Source organism: Gorilla gorilla, chromosome 16 (assembly GCF_029281585.2).
Source record: "Gorilla gorilla gorilla isolate KB3781 chromosome 16, NHGRI_mGorGor1-v2.1_pri, whole genome shotgun sequence".
Classification (NCBI taxonomy): Eukaryota; Metazoa; Chordata; class Mammalia; order Primates; family Hominidae; genus Gorilla; species Gorilla gorilla.
Genome location: NC_073240.2, coordinates 74,575,575 through 74,596,865, shown reverse-complemented (window position 1 = coordinate 74,596,865; position 21,291 = coordinate 74,575,575). Strand labels below are relative to the sequence as shown.

Genomic DNA, 21,291 nt, shown 5'->3' with positions numbered 1-21,291 from the left:
CATAGTCCTCGATGCCCAACAGTTTGGTTCCTGTCACCTTCTACCGTCCAAAACCAATTGCCCCTACCATGTCACCAGTGGCCTCCTGAGTACCAAGACAAATAGACAGTTTCTGTTCCTTCTCTCACAGCCATTCCCTGCCGCGTTCGACACTGATGAGCACTTGCTTCTCCCAAACTCCTCCTACTGGGCCTACGTAACTCTCCACTTTCTGGTTCTTCTCCTATCTTTCTAATCACTCCTCCCTCTCACTCATGGACTCTTTTCTGAGGTTCCAGCCCGGAACTACTGCTTTTGTTACTTCTACACAGCGTCCCTGTTCATCTCACCCCTCTAATGATGGTTCAGAAAAAAAAACAAACAAAATGTTACTCTCAAGCCCCAGCCTCTCTCATGAGCATAGATTCATAGACTCCGCTGTCTTCTGGCCAACTGTGTAACAGCCTCCTAACTGCTCTATCTCGGTGGCACCTCCTCAAACCCACTCACAATGCCGCAGAGGGGTTTCCTGAGAAGGCAAGCAGGCCCAGGTTCCTCCCAATATCATAGCTCCCTCCGCCCCGGGATAAAATCTAAGCTCCTAACCATGGTCTCTGAGTCTCTCTGTGGTCTGCAGTCAAAATGGTATCTAAAAGGCCCCAGTTAACTTAAACTCCCCTCCTCCCACTTCTGCTTCTGAGCCTGTGCTCCCACCCTCCTCCCTGCCTGGAATGCTGATCCCCAACCCCCCACACTGACAGTCACTCCTACTCCTCCTTTGAGATTCAGCTCAGGGGTGGCCTACCTGGCAGAACCCACCAGGCCCTGGCCTGAACTGCACCACCCAACCCACACTTCCCTACTCCCCTGTTAACATTGCTTCCAGAATTTGCCTCTGTTGTGACTCAGGAGTGTCCCCCAGCCGTAAGCTTCCTGAAATGCTCTGGTGGCCCCGGAGCCTAGCATGGAACCTGATGCACAGAAGGCCTCTAATACATGAGTCAATTGTTGAATAGCTGAAGGAAACGATGGGTGTCCAAGACAGCCTCCAACCCCCAGCCCTGCCGACCCAGAGCTTGGCACACAGTAGGTTCTCAGGAAAGGTTGGCATTATTCTATTTTCTGAATGAATGTGATTTCAGGCAAGGTCAGGGGCTGGGTTATGTGGGGGGTAGAAGGGAGGGTCTGGATGCGGGAAACGTGGCCAAAAGGGAAGCCTGGGGGCAGTGCAGTAGGGGAAAGGGGCAATGGGGGTGTCTGGAGAAGTGGGAAAGGAACGAAGTCCCCAGAACGCTGTCCCTCCGCGCCCCAGGTCAGCCGGCGTGGGGTCCGGTCAGTCCGCCTCCAGCCCCGCCAGCGAGACCCTTCCCCCTCGCCCGGGTGGCGAGACCCCCCTGGCTCGCACGCTTGGCCCTCGGGGTTGGGAGGCGTGCGTGTCGCTTTAAAAGCTCCCTCCCGGCGCGGCGGGCCGGCCCCTTCCCTGACAGCGCCGAGGCAAGCGGAGCCGAGCGAGCCGGGCGGCCTTTAAGGGAGCCAGCGCCCGCCCGGGCGGCCAGTCCGGCGGGGGGCGGCGGGGCGGGCCGGGGGCGGCCGGGGTGCGGGCGGCGCGGCGCGGCGCCGCGGCGCTTGGGGAGCGGGCCCAGGCCCCGGGAGCCCGGCGGGGCAGGGCAGGGCGAGGCGGTGAAGGGAGGCCCAGCCCCGACCCGGCGCCTGTTTGCCCCACCGGCGGCGACCCGGCGCCCGGGGGCTGCTGAGGCGGGGAGCCGAGAGCGAACGGACGGGAGGTAGCGGAGCGGAGCGGAGGCTGCGAGCCTAGTGCGCCCCGGCCCAGCCCGGCCCGGCCCGCCGCTCGCCCCCTCCCCTCCCTTCCCCTCGCCGCGCCTCCTCCCCTCGCCTCTTCTCGCCTCCTCTCCTCTCCTCCGCCCGGCGCTGCTCCCGCCTGCGCCCGGGCCGCCGAACCCAGCCCGGCCGGGGCCCCCGGCTTCGCGCGCTCTCGGCTGGGCCCGGCGGGGACCGGTCCCCGCGGCTGACATCGCCCCTCCTCGGGAACCCGGTGGATTCCGGACCTTTCGGAACGTGAACTGAGCCGTGGGAGCGGTCTCGCCCAGGGCCGACCGCGGGGCTGGGCTGAGCAGACCCTCGCGGCCGCTCCGGACGCCGCGGGTGCCGGGGCGCGGACGTTCTGGGTCCGGGCTGAGCGCGTCCCGGGCGCCCGGCGGTGCCAGCTCACTCCGGGCGGGGTAGGGCAGGGCAGACCCCAGCGGAGCCCGGACCCGGCCGATCTGGACTGGACAGAGCGAATCCCGGACGGTGCAGAGCCCGGGGAATGCCGGGCGTGGGCTGAGGGGATCCCGGCGCCCTCCCAGCCCTCCGACTTTGGCTCACGCGCTGGGACCTGCCCGGCGTCTCCTCGGCCTCCCCGCGCCCCGGTCACCTGTGGCCTCGGAGCCCCAAATCTGCCGGACCCTTGCTCATTCCCGACCCCGAGCCTGGAGAGGCTTGAGAAAGATTTTTCCTGCCCCCTTCCCTGGAGCGCGGAGGCCCCGCCCCCTCCCACCGCCCAGATGTCTCCGGTCACGGCTCGGAGGACCTCCCTGAGGCCCGGGGCCGAAGGGTCCAGAGAGAGAAGCCCACCCTAGGGAGCCTTGGGGGCCCCCCAACCCCGTCTTGGGGCTTGGCCCCCGACGCTGCTTGGAGGGAAGGCCGGTGCCCCCACCCTCGGTGAGTCCAGGAGTGGGGGTTCTGAGGGAAGGCGGGGCTGGGGGAGGGAGGGTCCGCTGGGAACGAGGGCACCCTGGGGGCGCTGGGAGGGAGGATGGGTGACTGGAGAGGCCCTCTGGTGAACCAGCCTGGGCAGGCCTGGCTGGGGGGAAGGTGGGGGGAGGGGGCGGGAGCTACGGCCAGGGTGCCCCGTAGCAGGCTGAGGACTTCTGCTTCTAAAGCAGGGGCTCCCTCCCTTTCCCTCTGGAGGAGGGGCTGTGCTGTAAACCGTCTGCCTCCACCACCCCTCCCCACAAAGAAAAAAAGAATCCCCAGCAAGGAAGGGTGCAGGCTGGCGTGAGGAGGGAGGCAGCGGCATTGCCGGCTGGTGCTGCAGCCTGGGAGGGCTGACGCCAGGCTCGCTCTCTCCGCAGGGGGCTGCCCTCTTCCAATCCAGCTCCCTCCCCAGAGCTGCCCATATCCGGAGCCCCTTCCACATCTGGAAGACCCTGGCCACCATCCCTCTGCAGGTGTCAGTTGCATCCAGAGACCTCTGCCTTTGCAACTGCCTAGGAGTTGTGAGGGGATCCCTGCTGCCTCCCCCCATCCCAAGGGCATGTCTTACCCTTAGTCCCTGCAGAGTCATCCCCCTGCCTCTGTGTTCAAGCTCAGGCAGAGATCAGCTCTGCACACCCACAGGCACTTCAAGACCTGGAGGCCACTCCTGGGACCCAAGGTCCCTCCCCCTCCTCTCCTGTGTCCTCACCTTGACCCCCTCTGCCAGACTCTGTCTCCCTCTGGGTGTCCCACTCCCCACCCAGAGGCAGAGGAGGCTGGGTGGCAGGGGGCAGGGGCTGGTTGAGGGCCGCCCAGGGCCAGGGTGGGCTGGGGGGCCGTTAAAATGTGGAGCTCTGCCCAGCCGAGGGGGGCTCCGTGGAGGCAGACGCAGCGTGTGCCCAGCTGGGGGGAGTATGGGCAGGCCTGCGGCCACGTGGTAAACGATGAACATTCGGGGCGCCCCGGACCTCGGGCAGCCCAGTGACGACCCCAGCAGTGGTGGTGAGCGGGAGCGGATTCGACAGCGCATGAAGATGGTCATCGGGCAGCTTGAGGGCATCCTTCGCGAGCTCAAGGAGGTGGCCAAGGAGCTGAGGGAGGTAAGTGAGGGGTGAGGAGGGACCAGACAGACCCTAAGCCAGCCTTCTTGGGTTTGTCACAAAAACGTACTCATAAATACGTTGGAGTGTGCAAAGCTGCGTGCACGTGTCACTCTACTGGGGACCTTCTTTCTCCTTGCTCTCCTTTCCGCAAATCTGCTTTGCTAAAAATCTCATCAGACCCCAAGGCTGGAGGGGCCTCGGTGTTGTAGAGGTTACTTGAGCAGCATGTCAGTGGGCCTGGAGCTCTGGGTTAGCACAAAGGGCTGCCAAGATGGCCAGTAAGGACTGAATCCTGCCACAGCTTCTTAGTGGAAGACACCCTTCTGGGACCCAAGCTGACCCTTGAACCCACCATCTGTCTCCCAGACTCTGATCTGGTCACAAGGGGCCCTGGGAGAGTGCAGATAGTTGTGCTGAGGTGGTTTCCACTGCTTGAGGCCCAGCTCAAAGCGTATCCCTAGAAATCACACAAATACTGAGAACCCTTGATCTTGGAAAAATTTAAGCCAGCTATGTCCTCTTTGTCCGGGGTTAAGAATGGGTCTGGGGGTGCTGTAGTGGATAACAGTTCCTTGCATATTTTGGCAGGGGCAGGAGTCTTCCCTAAGGGGATGCGAGTCTCCATCCCACTGTTCTAAATATTTTTGCCAAGGCTGAAAAGCCACTGAGAAATGCTGGGATGTGTGTGTCCCTCTCTGTCTTTCTAAGTGGAGCCCGGTTTAATTACTGCTTCTCACATCGCTAGGGTAATGAGGTACACATGTCCTCAGCCCTGCCCCCTGTGCTGCGTTCGAGTCCAAAATGCATGACCAGCGTTCTGAGCTGCTAGCCTGAATTTGCCCACTGGGTGCCATTATACCAGCCAGGTGGGCTTTAGGCAAATTTCAACTCCTTGTAACCAGGGCCCCTGCAGAGATGGCAGGGAGAGTGACTGAACTGGAGTTATGGGCTCAAGCTCTCCCTGGCCAGCTGTGCAGGGAGGATAGGGCCTCTAGGAAGGCTGAAGAGGTGGGGTGATGGTAGGTACCAACTCCAGGCTGGCAAAGTGGCGTTGCAGCCTGGCCTGAGAGCCAAGGAGGAGGGGTTGTTTGAAGGGCACTGTGTTCAGAATGGGATAGGGAGTGGGCATAGAGATGCCAGGACAAGAGCTGTCCAGGGTCAGCCTCGTGGAGCCTACCAGGAAATCCCATCTCAGAAGATGAGAATGACTGTTGCTTCAGGCAGACTGAGGTGGTGGTGCTTCTGCCCATGGACTGGGCCGGCCATAGTCTGGGTTGCACATCTTTGGACAGTACAATTTGGAGATCAAACGCCAGATGCCCCTGCGCAACCCTTCCTCCTCCAAACTCTTGGGTCCAAGGCACTACAGTTTTCCCCCTGCCTCCATCTTATTTTAGATCAGGGCCATGGGAACTGTCCAAAGTCTCAGTCTTGGCCAGGGACATGAGACCTATGCCCTGGCAGGTACCCACAAAGAGCCAGGATTGACTCTAGGCCTGGGAGTCAACTCTGATACAACTCCCAGCCTTTTCCCAATTGGGCATCTTCCAGGCATCTGTGTTCCCTCTCCCCACAGCATAGCCACCCAGAGCTTCAAAGGATCTCATAGGTAATCCAGACCAGCTCTGTCCATTTACTATTGAAGAAACTGAGGCCCAGAGAGCCATAGGGGCTTGTCCAAGGTTACACAGCCTACCAGTGGCAGAAGTATGCCTAGAACTCGGGTTCCTGATGCCTTTTCTGGGGTTTCAGCAGGTGAGCTACTGGGCGATCTCTTTGCATTTTGACAGGGGCCTTCCAGAGATGATCCCTTATGCTCATCTGTGATGCAATAGCTCTAGGATTTATTTGCAGATCATTTAGATGCCCTCTCCTTCCCTTTCACACTCACCCACTCCCATGTCTCCAATAGCAGAGCTCCAGGTTCACAGGCTATGCAGCCCAGAGGCCTCAGCCAGGACAGAGAAAATGAGTCCCCTCCCCCCACACACCCTGTAGGCCATGTGCCTCCACCCAAGACTTTGGCAGGTTGCTACGGCAACCAGAGCCTACCCCGTATGCCACTGCCTGCCCGCTGCCAATGGCACCCAGCTGGGGGAGTGGGTAAGCCTCAGAACTCTCTCGTCCCCCAGGCAGGGTCTAGACACAGGGTGACAGGCAGAGGGGAGTGTGGAGGAAGGCAGGTGAAGCTCTGGGAGGCCCAAGCAAAAGAAGAGATGCCATCACCGTCTTCCTGTGAGATGGGATTTGCCAGGGATGGGGTTACCAAGGGGGGGTGCCAGACCCTGGTTTGGAGAAAAGGGTTGGAATCTCCTTGCTCTCTGGAACCTATGGTCTTGGCTCTTGGCTCTCCAAGGGAGAGCTGTAAAGCTGAATTTGCCTGGCTCTTCTCAGTCCCTTTGTGTAGCATTTTCTTATCGGGGGCATGGGTAGGCTCAAGGTTGAGAGGCACTCACTTGTTCCCTCACCTCACCCCATGATCTGGGCAGCACCAGCTTAGAGCCCACCAGCTGTGTTCTTGTCTCAGGCCAAGCACTTAGAAGTGGAGATGAGAGTCACATACAAGACTGTTGGGGGTGGGGGGCTGCACATATGCTTGGTGAAAGAACAAGGCCAGCGGAGTGGAAGGGCTTAGCTTTATTCCCCTCAGCCATCTTCCTCCTCTGCCTGCTGCTCCCCTTCCCCAGCCCCCTGATGCCACTGATCATGGCAGACTCTCCTCATCCTCTTGAGCATATGGCCTGAAATTCACTGAAAGATGAGCCACACCAAAGCACTTCCTCCCCAGGTCCCTCAGCCTCAGTTTGCTCATCTCTGAAATTGGGATGTGGTGATTTGCACTGCACGGTGATCTTATAAGGATTTATTAGGGGCTTGGCATGCAGTGGGCTGGGGGCACGGGGGTCAACACCTACTCACAGTCCTAGAGGAGTTGAAGTTCCCTCTCCCACACCTCCCTCGCCCTCGCAAACCCCTACTATAGCTCTGCCACTGGCTCCCTGGGCGATGAGCAAGTTCTATCCCATTGGTGGGGAAAGTCTTTTAAAGGATTAAGTGAGGTGAGGAATGTAAAAGTGCATTGAAAGCTAAAATTGTGCTGCAGAGGGATATGACGGTCAATCATTAACTAGCCCTTATCTCTCCCAGGCTCCCCAGTACTCCAGGATACCGGGCCAGTCCCAGCAGGTTCTCTAAGCTCCTCAAAGTTCTCTAGATCTTAAGTAAGAGATGCAGAACAGCTCAGGGGCTATGAGCATGGGCTCTGCAGCTAGATGCCTGTAGTTCAAATCTGAGCTCCACCCTCTCCTTAGCTGTGTGAACTTGCGAAAGTTACTTTACCTCTCTGTGCTTCTGTTTTCCCATTGGTAAAAATGGGGAGACTACATTTTAGGCATCCTCCCCTACCCTTGCCCCAGGGTTGTTGCGAGAATTAAATGAGACATATATAAAGCACTTAGCACAATGAGAGGCACAAAGCTCACTCCGTATCTGTTTGATGTTTTTAATGAATTATTCTAACACTGGCCTGCTCCTCAGCTCCACGTACGGCCTTGTTTTCTGGAATCACATCAGTTTCTTAGCCATGACCAGGGAGGTCAGGACCACATCCTGGCCTCCTGGCTGGGGCCCTTTAGTTTCTCCTGCAGTCAGCAGTCTCACTCCCTGCCAGTGGGAAAAGCGGATAGAGAGTGACAGGGATGGGGGCAGGAAGGGGGTCTCCAATAAGGTGGCCTTTGAACAGAGACCCCACAGAAGTGAGGATACAAGTCACATGGCTATCTAGGGGAAGAGCATTCCCGGCTGAGGGTGCAGCCGGTGCCAAGGTCTCGAAGAGGAAGTGTGCTTGGCATATTCAGGTTCAGTAAGGAAGCCAGAGCAGCTGGAGGGCAGTGAACAAGGAGAAGAGCAGAGGAAAGGTCAAAGAGGGAGCAGGGAGTCAGATTCCGTCGAGCCATGCACAGCATGCACGGAATTTGGATTCGTTCTCAGTGAGAATCCCATACACTCTCCAGGAATCTGCTGGTCATGTTTCTGGGTGGGAATCTGCCTCCCCACTGCTCCCCCGTTACCCACCCACCAGAAGCTCCCAAAGGCAGGGTTAAGGGCCCCCGTCCTTGGCCCCCAGGTATTGAGCTTACCTTGAGCAGGTACTTGGCCTCCTCATCCTTGGTTTCCCCCTCCCCCAGGCGTCACTCAACATGGGGGCTCAATAGTGATCCTTGCATTAACACCAGTGTCTCCCACATCATCGGTGACTCTTGGGTGGGATATAACTTAAGGGCATAGTTGCTCACTTTGGCCCAAACACCTCAGGAAGATGGAGGGGTTGGCACAATGTTTCCCCAGCCTTGGGTGGCAGTGGAGGATCCCCCACCGGATTTGCCTAGGAAGCAGTCATCCTGGCATTCTGTTTCCTGGCCATTCCATTGTGCAGTCCCATCGGCAAGGGGCTTTGTCTGAAGGTGGCAGGGAAAGCCATAGGCCATGCAAGTGTGAGATAAATGGGGCCCAGCCAGGAAGCAGCTGGAGCAGGAGAGGCTGGGGACCACGGAGCTGCGCCAAAGTGGGTCAGCTCCATCACCTGCAGCTCAGCAAGAATTGCGCGGATTTTTTTCTTATTATTTTTGTTCACGCCTTCCTTTCCTCCCTTTTCCCTTTGCCTTCTCCTCCTCCGGACAGATTTACCAAAGCTCCCTGGCCAATTAGGCCAAATTGCAGGATGAGAGCCGTGAATCACGGTCAGCTCGCTGCCCCTCCAACTCCACAGCCCCCCAAGAAGATAATAACGTAATCACAGAATTAAAAAATAATCAGTGGTCATAAATAATGCAGAATCCCCAGTTATGTAACCAGCTGCCTTGGGGAGCTGGGAGAGAGGGAAGGAGGTGGCAGCTTGTCAGGGGAGGTGAGGTGGGGCAGGGTGGGGGGTGTGGTGGGGGATCCAGGGGGTACAGGATGCTGGTTCTGGGACTACAGGTCCTCAGTCCTAGCTCTAAGGCCTTAAGGAACACAGCAAAGCTTCCACTGGAGAGGGGGCTCAGCCAGGGCTGGAGAGAGGGTTGGGGTCTGGCAATATAGGATTGTCCAGGACTATAGAACTCTTCCTCAGAAAAGAAGCCCCCAGCAGTTTTTTTTGTTTTGTTTTGTTTTTTGAGACGGAGTCTCGCTCTGTCGCCCAGGCTGGAGTGCAGTGGCGCAATCTCGGCTCACTGCAAGCTCCGCCTCCCGGGTTCACACCCTTCTCCTGCCTCAGCCTCCCGAGTAGTTTTTATTAAGCCATCTGTCTCAACTCATCACTCATCCAACAGCTGTGTTTGCAGAATGTGCCGATCCCTGTGCCGAGCTGGGGATGTAGCGGTGAGCAAGAGACCTAGTCCTGCTCCTCATGGGGTTTACTGTCTAGTGGGGAGACAGACATCAACCACATAATAACATATAGGTGCAAAATTGTAGCAGTGTTAAATATTGTGTAACATTTTCAGGAGAGGTGCAGGGTGCTTTGAGAGCCTTTCATAGGGAACCTGACCTCAGCTGGGGATCAGGGAAGGCTTCCTTCTCGAAGTGAAGACGGAGTGAGTAGGAAAGGAGGGAGGGCGTGTCAGGTGAGGCCCAGAGGCAGAAGTGAGCTCGATGGAGTGTGTAGGGGTGGTGAGGAGGCAGGCCTGGCAGGGTGGAGGCTGCTTGCTGGAGAGGAAAGGGGGTGGGTAGGGAGTTATGTTTGGGAGGCTTAGGAGTTTGGGGAGTATGGAAGGGCTGGAAGCAGAGGGGCAACGTGGACCTGTTGGCTGATAAGAAAGTTCCCTAGATGCAGCATGGAGCAAGAGCTGGGAGGAAGTTGCTATCGGTGGGAAGACTAGATGGGTGCAGTTTTTCAGCGAGGGGCGCTAAGGCTGTGACCAGGACAGAGGTTGGGGACACCTCTGGCACGAGGCTTGCAGGTTCTGCCACAGCCCTCAGTCCTGCCCTTGCTCTCTAGGGCTCCCTCTTGGTCTCTTCAGAGCAAGTCATTCTTGGTCTTAAGGTGCAATGCCCAGGAGTCAAGACTCACCCTCTGGTCCCAGCTCAGCTCCTCCCAGTCTCTGAGCCTCATTGCCCCCCTCGGCAAACACATTGAGACAGGTGGACTCAACAGTGCCTGCAGTCCCTTCTGGCTTGGGGGTTGTCTGATTCTGTAATTTTATGGTTCCATTTCTCTCTCCACTCTCTCTCTCCCCCTCTCTTTCCTTCTGTGTATATAATTATTTCCATGCACTCCAAGACAATCCCAAATTACATGTAGGCAAAATGATTATTAAACCTCAGGGAAAAAATCACAGATTTCAAGACATCCAAAGCAGAGAGCAAGACTGGGGTCTGCTCCACACCTGCCCTCACCATTGGCCCAGGAAACGAGGCACCAGGGAAGGGCAGTGGGGATTGTGAACTGACCCAGGCACCCCACAGAGAAGCTGCATACCCTCGGGCACATGTCTTCCCTTTCACATCCTCACTATGTCATTCATCAAGTGGTGTGACCTGTCTCACCTAACAGGTTGGGCCAGATTTGCCTGTGGGCCTCATAGCCAGTTGGTTTTTAGAACTTCTTCTGGTTCTATTCTTTCTGGAGACAGCCCTAACTTTGGGCAAAATAGGTACTGTCCATGTGCTAGGTTTTGAAAGGCCCGGCATGTCCCATTATTCTGCCACAGGCACTGGAAATTCTGCCACAGTCACTGGACCCACATCAGAGGGTCATTCCTTTGGTGCAGAACTAATTCCCACTGCTCTTAGGCCTGGTGCGGGGGCATGATCACATGTTAGCCCCCAACGGTGCATTGTGGATGTTGGTAGTCTGCCTTGTTCCATATGCTGTCCAAAGCGCATTAAGCCATTAAATCCTCACAACAGCCCTATCAAGTAGGTATTACTAGAATTCTCCTTTGATGATGAAACTTAGGCACAGAGACGTTGAGTAACTTGGCCAAGGTCACACAGCTGGTAAGCAGTGAAGCCAGGGTAGGACTCCATGTCTGGCTCCAGAGCGCAGGTTCTTAAGTGTTTAGCTATCTTGACTCTGTGATGTAAAACACATTCATATCTGTTAAATTTTCTTTTTTTTCTTTTTCTTTCTTTTCTTTTTTTTTTTTTTTTTTGAGACAGAGTCTCTCTCTGTCGCCAGGCTGGAGTGCGGTGGCGCAATCTTGGCTCACTGCAATCTCCGCCTCCTGGGTTCAAGCGATTCCTCTGCCTCAGCCTCCCGAGTAGCTGGGACTACACGCGCGCACCACCACGCCCAGCTAATTTTTTTTATTTATTTTTATTTTTTAGTAGAGACAGGATTTCACCATGTTGGCCAGGATGGTCTCAATCTCCTGACCTCATGATCTGCCCGCCTCGGCCTCCCAAAGTGCTGGGACTACAGGCATGAGCCACTGCACCCGGCCCATATCTGTTAAATTTTCATCACCCTGGGTGAGGAGGGGAGTGTTACTTCCTTTTATAGGACAGGAAATCAAGCCCCAGAGGGGGATAATCATCTGCCTAAGGTCTCTCAGCCAAGAGGTGGCAGACGTGGGACTCGGGAATGCAGGCCTCCCTCTTTCTCTTTCCTCCATCCCCCCAGGTTGGAACCAGAGAGGAGTGTACTAATAAAGAAGAGGAAGGGCTTCTTGGGTTGGGGGAGTGTTCCAGCCTGAAGGCTTGGGCTCCTGCCATGTGTACCCTGGATCTTCCCTGCCTGAGGCCCAATGGTGCTTGTCCTCACTAAGCATCAGGAGACCCAGCTTCTGGGCCCAGCCTGGCCTCAGCTGACCCTGTGAGGTCACAGCCAAGTCATGCAACTCCAATTCCTACTGGCATTCTGCCCCGCCCTCAGGCAGCAGCAAACTCCACAGCTCTGGCTTGATCTGGGGAGTCTCATTTGAGGGCATAGCTGCCCCAGAGGTGGTGGGCCTCTCCTGAGGCCATCAATGCCTTGAATTGCTGGTCTTCACCCAGCTTAAATCTCCCAGTGCCCTAGGCTAGTGGTTTTCAAATCATGTCTCTGGAGCAGCAGCAACAGCGCCTGGAGGCACGCTAGGTAGGCACCTTCTCCAACACCACCTCAGACCTGCAGAACCAGAAACTCTGGGGAGTGAGCTGAGGGACACTCAAGTCTGAGTGTCCCTACGCTAGGCCAGTGCTCCCACCAGCCCTTGGGTGGAGCTTGGGTTGAGCAAAGGCTTCTGGGAGATAGGAGTTTCTCTGAGGTTCCTCTGGGGCAGGAAGGCATCATCCTGGGAGAAGCACAAGAAGTAGCCAGATTGGAGGGTAGGGCCCTATCCCTACCGCCTGCCCAAGCCCAGCAGGCACAGCAGCACTTCATGATGGTGTGCAGTTTTGCAGGGGGCTGCAGGGAGAGATTCTCAGCTTTCCAGGGACTAGTGCCCAAGACTCCTCATCTGTAGACACAGGAGATAATGATCTCATGGGTGGAGGTGAGCACTCGAAAGCATGGTGCATGGTAGGTGCTCAGAGATGGGAGATGGTGTCATTTTCATCCCCAGTGCTTTGCAGAGTCCTTTTGCTGCCCTTCTCACTGTACTTCATGAAGCTCTCATAAGGTTGGCTGGGATTGTCATACTCACTTGGTGGTCTGGGATTGTCCTACCCACTTGGAGGTGAATGAGGTTGAGGTCCAGAGAGGTTCTGTGATCTTCCAAAAGACACACAGAACAATGTCAAAGCTAAGTCTGGAATCCAGATGTCCTGATTCCTCCAGTTCTTCTGGAGGCCTCAGCCAAGTGGTTTCCCCACTCCTGGCCTGGGCAATGGTTGAGAGGCCATCCCTAGGCATCAGCACCCAAGCAGCTTCTCAGAGTCATTCCTATAAACAGAGTCCTAGAATCTCAGACATGGAAGGAACCTTGGAAATAAACTAGTTCACCCACCCTCTTCACTTACAGACTGGGCAAATGAGACCTACAGAGGGAAAATGGTTGACCAGGTCTCCTGTATCCAGCCCCTGACTCCTGATCAAGTAGTCTTCCCACTGGCCCAAGCCACTCTGGCCATCACTTTTGACCTTGCTTTCCTCTCACTTTGGGGCACTCACTACCCCCACTCCTTGCCAAATACTAGCACATCCCTGGACAGCAGCAGCCCTTAGCAACTGTTTGTTGAATTAAGGACTTAATGAGTTAATTAATTAATTGCCTGCTCTGACCCCAGGTTGAAGGGCGCCGGAGAGGTGCTGGGGGCTGGATTCTGATCTGGATGACTCACTGTGGATCTCTTGGCCTCTGTTACTCTGACTCTTGGCCTCGCTGCTTTGTTTTCATTGTTTTTCTGTTTTGTTTTTGGTTGGAATCTTCTCTCTCCCTTCTCTTGCCCTGTCCCGTCCCTGTGTCTCTGACTGGATCTCCCTCTTTCCCTCACTGTCTTCCTCCCTGATTTATGTGCTGACAGTGGCCACCCAGGCAAGGGAGTGTCCCAAGCCAGGGCCGCCTGTATAGAAGCCAAGGGCTTCACTTTATGCGAGGCAGGCCAGGGTGGAGTGACCTCCACAGCTGAGCTGCCCCTTGAGTGCATTGAACAAGCAGCTCTGGGCCCAGAATAGATGGCTTCTTTATTGCTTATCAAATAATGCTTGCTTTATTCCTTCTCTCAACAAGCCAGGATTGATCTCCACTTGTCAGTGGGCAGGGAAGGGGAAGGAATGAGGAGGCTCCGGGAGATGGAGATGGGGGTGGGGTGACCCAGCCAGTGCTGTACACCTGGTGTTCTCGCCGTGAGGGATGGTGGAGACCCAGGGGCAACAGTCACCAGTCAGCTGCAAGGACTGGTCCAGGATGCTTTAGAAAGCCCACACAGGGTCTTCCTTGTGATCACCCACATCATTTCCTCTCTGAGGGTGCGTGGGCTGCTCAGCTCTTTGTGGAATGGGCTTGCTGGAGGCCCTCAGCCCCTCTGAAATGGCCCCCTCTCAAACTAAGGAAGATTCATCCCTGGTCACCAGGGCTGCCCCCAGAGCAGCTGCTGTGTTTGAGAGACAGGGGTGAGTGAATGGATGGTGTGCAGGGCTGGAAAGCAGTTCCCTCTCCCCCAGGGCACTGAACAGTGGTAAACAGACCTTTGGGAAGGGCCGGAACAAGCTCTGTCCAGCCTGATCTGATCTGGGCCCTCCACAGGGCAAACCAACCTGTGACCTCCAGGCCAGTCACCATCCTACAGGCTCTCCCCTGTCCGGTACGCTCATCAGCCAGGGGGTCTACAGGGACGGGGTGGAGACACACTCACACCTGGCTGACGCAGGGACCCACCTGGCCCCTCTCATCTCCTCTCCCCTTCCCTGGTCAGGTGGTGAGCCAGATCGATAAGCTAACCTCGGACTTCGACTTTGAACTGGAGCCAGACGACTGGACCACGGCCACTGTGAGCAGCACCTCTAGCAGTGACAAGGCGGGCATGGGTGGCCCCTTTGACCTGGGCCACCTGGACTTCATGACAGCCGATATCCTCTCAGACAGCTGGGAGTTCTGCTCCTTCCTGGACGTCTCTACCCCCTCGGACTCCGTGGATGGTCCCGAGTCGACTCGGCCAGGGGCTGGCCCTGACTACCGCCTCATGAATGGTGGCACACCCATCCCCAATGGGCCACGAGTGGAGACTCCAGACTCCTCCAGTGAGGAGGCCTTCGGTGCTGGCCCCACAGTGAAGAGCCAGCTGCCCCAGCGGACCCCAGGGACACGGGAGAGGGTGCGGTTCAGTGACAAAGTGCTCTACCATGCTCTGTGCTGTGACGATGAGGAGGGGGATGGTGAGCAGGAGGCGGAGGAGGAAGAAGTGGGCTTGCCCCCTGAGCCTGCCCATACAGAGGCCCATGCAGGCCCCCACAAGCCCTCCCCAGCCCCCTACAAGTCACGGCGCTCTCCACTGACCAGCCGCCACTCAGGCTCTACCTTGGCCCCTGAACAGACTCGAAGGGTCACGAGGAACAGCAGCACCCAGACAGTGTCAGACAAGAGCACGCAGACGGTTCTGCCCTACACAGCCACTAGACAGAAAGCCAGGGGGAAAAACTAGGGGCCGGGGAGGGGGCCGGGGGCGGTGGGCACATAGAGCTATAAATATATATATATATATATATATTTAAACAAAAGAAGTCATAATAAAATTTAAAAATGCTAAGGATCCGGCCCCACAGGCCCCAAAGCTTTCACAGAGCTCCTCTTAGACATGAAGATGCCCATTGGCCTCCTAGGTCCCAGGAGGTGTGAGCAGGACTGCCCTTCCTCCCTTCTCATTGTGGGGCTCCTGAAGGGGGTATCTGAAAGTATGTAAATCTGATGGGAGGTCTGATCCTCCTTTTGCTAGCCCCTGAACTCTGTGGTGGAGTCTGGCTGATGGCCAGGGCCATGTCCTAGAGGGGACTCCCCTGCAGGAGGCGGGCTCTAAAGGGAGTGGTGTCCCTTTAGGCCAGGGTTCACAGTCGGGGTGGTCTGGAGACTGCAGGACTCAGGGCCTGGGGGTGGCATCAGTCTGGCCAGGCCCTGCATCACTTGCACCCGCCATCCTTCTACTCCAAGGCAGACTTACTCGGCTATACACAGTCCTGGAACCCCCTTCCATCTTAGGGTTGCCTGGGACATAGGGGAATGGCAAGCTGCTCCCATGGTGCAGGCCTCCGTGCTGCGATGCTGGGCATCCACAGAGCCTGAAGGATCGCCTGGGCTGGGCAGGGGTTTGATTGGAGGGTCTGGACCACCCTCAATCCTTTCAGCTCCCATTCTCAGCCTGATTCTGAGACCAAGACCAAAACCTCAGGGCAAAGCCTCAGCCAGTCCTGGCGTGGCCCTAAGCAGACCTGAGATCTGTGCGAGGAAGTAGGCAGCCACTTCCATGGGGCTAAAAATTAGGGCCATAGACAGGCTCCTGGCCACCTTCACCAGGTGGGCAGCCTTGGAAAGGAGCCCAGTGGCCCCCACTCCGTCCCAATGTCTCCACACCCAGCCCCTGAGCCCATCTTAGCAGGTCCTGAACAAAGATGAGGTTACAGCCTAGAGGTACCAGGGCTTCATCTGGGGCATGGCCAGCACAGGGACAGCAGCTGAATATCCTTGGGATAATAATGACAATTATATTGCTCACATTTATTGAGCAGGTCTCTATGCTACTTCTATGCCGAATACTTTTTATAGCAGCATCTCATTTAATCACCACAATAACCTGACGAGACAGGAAGTATTATTACCCCATTTTTCTTTTTCTTTCTTTCTTTTTCTATTTTTATTTTTTTTTATTTTTGAGATGGAGTCTCGCTCTGTCACCCAGGCTGGAGTGCAGTGGGGCAATCTTGGCTCACTGCAACCTCCACCTCCCAGGTTCAAGCAATTCTCCCACTTCAGCCTCCAGAGTAACTGGGAGTACAGGCATGCGTCACCACGCCTAGCTAATTTTTGTATTTTTAGTAGAGACGGGGTTTCACCATGTTGGGCAGGCTGGTCTGAACTCCTGACCTCAAGTGATTCGTCAGCCTCGGCCTCCCAAAGTCCCGGGATTACAGGCGTGAGCCACTGTGCCCCCACCTATCCCCATTTTTCAAATGAGATGACTGAGGTTCAAAGTAGTTCAGTATGTGCCCCAAAGCCACAAAGCCTGTGCTACTCTGCCCCCAAGAATTAGTGAGTTCCAGGCTGTGCCTGGCTCTGCTAGCTAGCAGCTGTGTGACCTTGGCAAGTCCGTTTGCCTCTCTGAGCCTATCTACCTCTTCTATATAATGGGTCTGGTAGTCTTCACCTACCTCACCAGCTGCTGTGGAGCTCCGATGAGATGGTGACTGTGAAAGCACTTGACAAACTGAAGGCACTGGACATGCCTTGTGGTCAGTGTGGCCTCAACCCAGATGTCCAGTGATTTCCAGGGCACAGGGGCTTTGAGTGGGATGGCCAAAGAAGACACCTCCATCTAACTGGGAGCCACCCCTGGGTCACAAACACTCCATTGCTTGGTCCCTCGCAGTAGCTCAAGGTCAGAAGTTGACTGCAGCTTGATTCACAGCCCCTCGCTCAGAGCAGGGAGGTGGGACTGGCAGCACAGCAAAGACATCGCTCCTTGGGGGCCTCCCTGTTGCATATTTCAATTAAGGCAGGTTTACAGCCCCCCAGCGTCTGTCCGGAGGGGGCCTGAGCAGCAGGCCTGGCAGCACCCACTGCTCCTGCCTGAAGAGGTGCTATCCAGCCCCGGCTGTGGACATACAGTGAGATTGTACAGGCTGGTCTGGAGCAGCTGCAGGGGATATGATCTGGACAAGACTGAGCAGACCTAGGAGGCTCTGCAATGTAGAGCTTATTCCTCAAGCTCATGGTGAGATTGGAGCCCTAAAGAGTTAGCCAGGGTGCAGCCACCAGTGTGGAAATCCAGGGATGGCGCAGGCCATGGCGAGCTCTTCCCAGCTCACGTCTGAGAACCAAGGGTCTGAGCCCCTCTATCAGCCCCAGGAAATCCTCAGGCATTTGGTGCTGATCAGCGATAGGGCTCTGGTTCAGAGGATGAGTGCCAGGGGCTCCTCTGGGGAGAGGGGCCAGCTGCATTCCGCCCCACCCTGTGAGTGAGAAGGGGGCAGTCCCCGACCAGGAATGGGCCCACCGGGTGCTGATGGACATAACAGTTCTCCCTCTGAGGCTTGCATTTCATCTGTCATGGCAAGAGCACTTTCAGGCTCACAGTTTCTCATCTTTTCAACAGTCAGGGAAAAGAAACCTATGGAATAGTTCCCATTTCACAGAGGAAGAAACTGAGGGCCAGAGCTAGGGGTCTCTGACACAGCCATGGGATCCTCCACCCCACACTGGCTCTATGTGACTCTGTAGTAGTGGCTAATGTCCATCAGTCGCCTCCTGCTCGCCTGCCTGGCCATTTGCCCCCAAATGGGGCAGTGGTGGGAGTATGTCCTGGAGGAGGGGGAAGTGGCATATAGGTAGTACTTGGCTGACTTCACAATTTTGCTACACCCAGTCTGGACCTCCTGACAGTGGAGTGGGATCCCTGTGGCTTCCTTTTTTTGTTTTGTTTTTGTTTTTTTGTTTTTTTTAGATGGAGTCTCGCTCTATCATCCAGGCTGGAGTGCAATGGTGCAATTTCAGCTCACTGCAACTTCCACCTCCCAGGTTCAAGCAATTCTCCTGTCTCAGCCACCCGAGTAGCTTGGACTACAGGCACCCGCCACCACCCCAGCTACTAAGTTTTGTATTTTTAATAGAGATGGGGTTTCACCACGTTGGCCAGGATGGTCTTGATCTCTTGACCTTGTGATCTGCCCGCCTTGGCCTCGCAAAGCACTGGGATTACAGGCGTGGGCCACTATGCCTGGCCAATTTTTTTTTGTTTTGTTTTTTTGAGATGGAGTCTTGCTCCATCTCCCAGGCTGGAGAGCAATGGCGTGATCTCAGCTCACTGTAACCTCTGCCTCCTGGGTTCAAGTGATTCTCCTGCTTCAGCCTCCCAAGTAGCTGGGATTACAGGCACCCACCATCATGCCCAGGTAATTTTTGTATTTTCTTAGAGATGGAGTTTCACCATGTTGGCCAGCCTCATCTTTGAACTCCTGACCTCAGATGATCCACCTGCCTTGGCCTCCCAAAGTGATGGGATTACAGGCGTGAGCCACCGCACCCGGCCCCAGTGGCGTCTTCAGACTTGAAACACAAAATGTGGCCAGCTAGGGATAGAGAGAATTCTGACTTTCAACACTGCTGAGCCATGGCATGGGCTGCTTCTGGGTAGTGAGCTCCCTGTCCTTGGGGTAGACACAGCCATCCCTTGGGTCCTTCCTCCAGACCTTCCAGGTACAGCCCTTTGCTGCTCTTCCCTGCCTCCAAACCTTTGCCAGTTTTTGAGTTTCTTTACCCAGGATGTTCCATCAGATCTCTCTGCTTCCGGGAAGTCCTATTCCACTGACCACCTACTGTGTGCACAGGCTTGTGCTGAGTGGTGCTGTGGAGGGGCAGAAGGGAGCTGGAACCTGGTGATGGAGAGGAGTCACAGCATGATGAATAACTCATGTCCACTGGGCACGTGCTAGGCACTGGGCATTGTTCTAAGTGTATGTCTTATCTCATTTACTCCTCACAGCACGTGTGAGATAAGCAATCTTACTTATGTCTAAGTAGCTTCCAGATGAGGAAACTGAGGCTCTGCGAAGTGAAGTAACTTGCCTAAGGAAACACAGGATGGGCTATGGAACCAGGATTCAACCACAAACACAGTGACTTAGCATCATCTACTGCAAACATCCACTGCAGTTAAAATGCCTGGAGTGAGTGGCCTGGTCACTGGAGGTGAGGGTGGGGGCTGGGTAGTCTGAGAGCCAGGCTGGTCTTCGGGGTGAGGGGAGTGTTGGGGTGAGGAAACATGTGAACATGCCTCAGTCTTTGGAGAACTTGGTTACTGTTAACCTGAATGTCACCACCCCTGACTCAGAGACTGGCACCAAATGAATTATGGGTTCAATAAATGTTTGTTGAATGAATAAACGAGCCCCATTTGCAGAAGGGTATCCACTATGCATTCATTCAATCAGCTTTTATTGCAGACCTCCTGTGTGCCAGGTGTCATGGTGCTTGCACACATAGATATATACAACTCCTCTGTGAGGGTCTGGTCTGGTGTGCCTTGCTTGGGGCTGGGGAAAGTCAAAACTGAAGGGTGTGGGGTTTCAGCACTAAGGGAGCCATAGCTGCTCCTGGGTCTAGCCTGGGATGCCAGGGTAAGGAACCAGAAGTGAGAGGCAAGTCAGCTTGGTGAGGAGACCACTCTGGGAGATGTCCTGGGAAGGGTGGGGGTCCCCAACCTGACACCCCATTAATAGGGTGGGCACATTGCCATGTCTTTGGTGTCTAAGAATGAGGAGGCATCACTGTCTGTATTTTATAGATGAGGGACAGATGATGTCATCCACAGAAGTGGTCTAATGGGATCAAGGGACAGAAAGGAGGGTAAACTATTCAGAGACCCCAGCACCATCCCCTGTCCTTAATGAGGACTTGTCAGCAAGAAGGGAAAGTGGGTGTAGTGGGGCTGGGAATTCCAGAGGCAACAAGACCAGCCCTCCACCCTGTCCACTCCTGACTTTCCGTTTCTCTGTTCTGGCCCTTCCCACGCCCACCCATCTCCCATTCCACAGCTGAGACTTGTGTAAGAAAACTGATGTTTATTGACAACCTAGTATATATATGTCAGGTACCGTGCTACATCTTTTAACAAATACTAAATGACAGATTTAGTTGTACCTAGAACAGAATATGTTGCTCAATAATTATTTGTTGAGTAAATGAATTAACCACAGTTTTTATTTTACAGGTCAGGGGAGGCAACTGATGAACAAATAAGGAATTCATTCTAAGTTACACAGCCAGAAATTGGCTGCTCTGGGGACTGACATTGCCATTATTATTTACACTATATATAAGTGCTACAATGTATAGAATACATACTATGTGATTGTTAGGCACTTTACATAGTGCTTACCAGGGTTTGGGCCCTGTCTTCAACTCCGCTTTAGGCCAGACTTTCAGAACCACCCCCTAGTTTCTGGTGGGTCTGGGGCACTGACTGGGTGACTAGCAGAAAAACAGCTCCAAGTCCAAAGCATCCTTCCCCCTTTCCATTTCTCTGGCAGAGCCAAGACTAGCCTGCCCTAAGCCCAGTAAATATCCCTGCCCTTTCTGGTCTAGGCTTACCTGACAATGGGTGGGGCTGGAGTATCTAGAAAAGGCTTCTGGGGGCCGGGTACAGTGGCTCACACCTGTAATCCCACCACTTTGGGAGGCTGAGGCGGGTGTATCATGAGGTCAAGAGATGGAGACCATCCTGGCCAACATGGTGAAACCCTGTCTCTACTAAAAATACAAAAAATTAGCCGGGTATTGTGGCAGGAGCCTGTAGTCCCAGCTACTCAGGAGGCTGAGGCAAGAAAATCACTTGAACCCAGGAGGTGGAGGTTGCAGTGAGCTGAGATTGCACCACTGCACTCCAGCCTGGCGACAGAGCAAAACTCCATTTAAAAAAAAAAAAAAAAAAAAAAAAAGGAAAAGGCTTCTGGAAGGAGGGGGGATTTCACATGGAATTTCACTTGAAATGGAATAGAGCTGGGTCACCTAGAAGTGGGAATGAAGGACATGAGATACTGGTGGAACTTCACAAAGATGGCTGGGGGAACCATACAGGAGATGGTGGAGAGAGCCCTTGTTAAAGTAGAGGTGCACATTGGTGCAAAATGGAAAAGATAAGAGCACCTTCTGCAAGGGACTTTTGAGTCCCCAGAGCCCCACTCAGAGCCACTCCATCCTCTTTAACTGTGGGGGAGGAAGCCAGGGTATCCTGTCTAGTCTGATACTGGGAGAATAGCCTTATGATAGCTCAGCAACAGTTATCCAGTAGACCATCATGATAGAGACCCACTCTTATGAATAGATAAGAACAGCACACAATTAGC

At 55.1% G+C, this 21,291-nt stretch overlaps 1 protein-coding gene across 3 annotated transcripts; it reads left to right on the top strand.

Moving 5' to 3' along the window:
• The first annotated feature begins 915 nt into the window (after nt 1-915).
• Nucleotides 916-14,947, top strand: INSYN1 (inhibitory synaptic factor 1). 3 transcript variants are annotated; one of them, XM_004056462.5, is made up of 3 exons: nt 916-2,700; nt 3,114-3,836; nt 14,157-14,947. In XM_004056462.5, the coding sequence occupies exons 2-3, from the start codon at nt 3,681-3,683 to the stop codon at nt 14,880-14,882; spliced, it is 882 nt and encodes a 293-aa protein (XP_004056510.1). In that variant the 5' UTR covers nt 916-2,700; nt 3,114-3,680; the 3' UTR covers nt 14,883-14,947. The 3 variants fall into 3 exon arrangements, with proteins under 3 accessions (XP_004056510.1, XP_055219702.1, XP_055219701.1); XM_055363727.2 differs by lacking the exons at nt 916-2,700; nt 3,114-3,836 and having other exon boundaries at nt 14,157-14,231; nt 14,327-14,947; XM_055363726.2 differs by lacking the exons at nt 916-2,700; nt 3,114-3,836 and having other exon boundaries at nt 14,157-14,231; nt 14,323-14,947.
• Nucleotides 14,948-21,291: the final 6,344 nt, after the last annotated feature.

Bases quoted from the DNA above. Each gene is read 5' to 3' on its own strand.
- INSYN1 (XM_004056462.5), top strand. From the start codon at position 3,681: ATGAACATTCGGGGCGCCCCGGACCTCGGGCAGCCCAGTGACGACCCC. The intron at 3,837-14,156 runs GTAAGTGAGGGG...TTCCCTGGTCAG, and splicing joins TGGCCAAGGAGCTGAGGGAG to GTGGTGAGCCAGATCGATAA.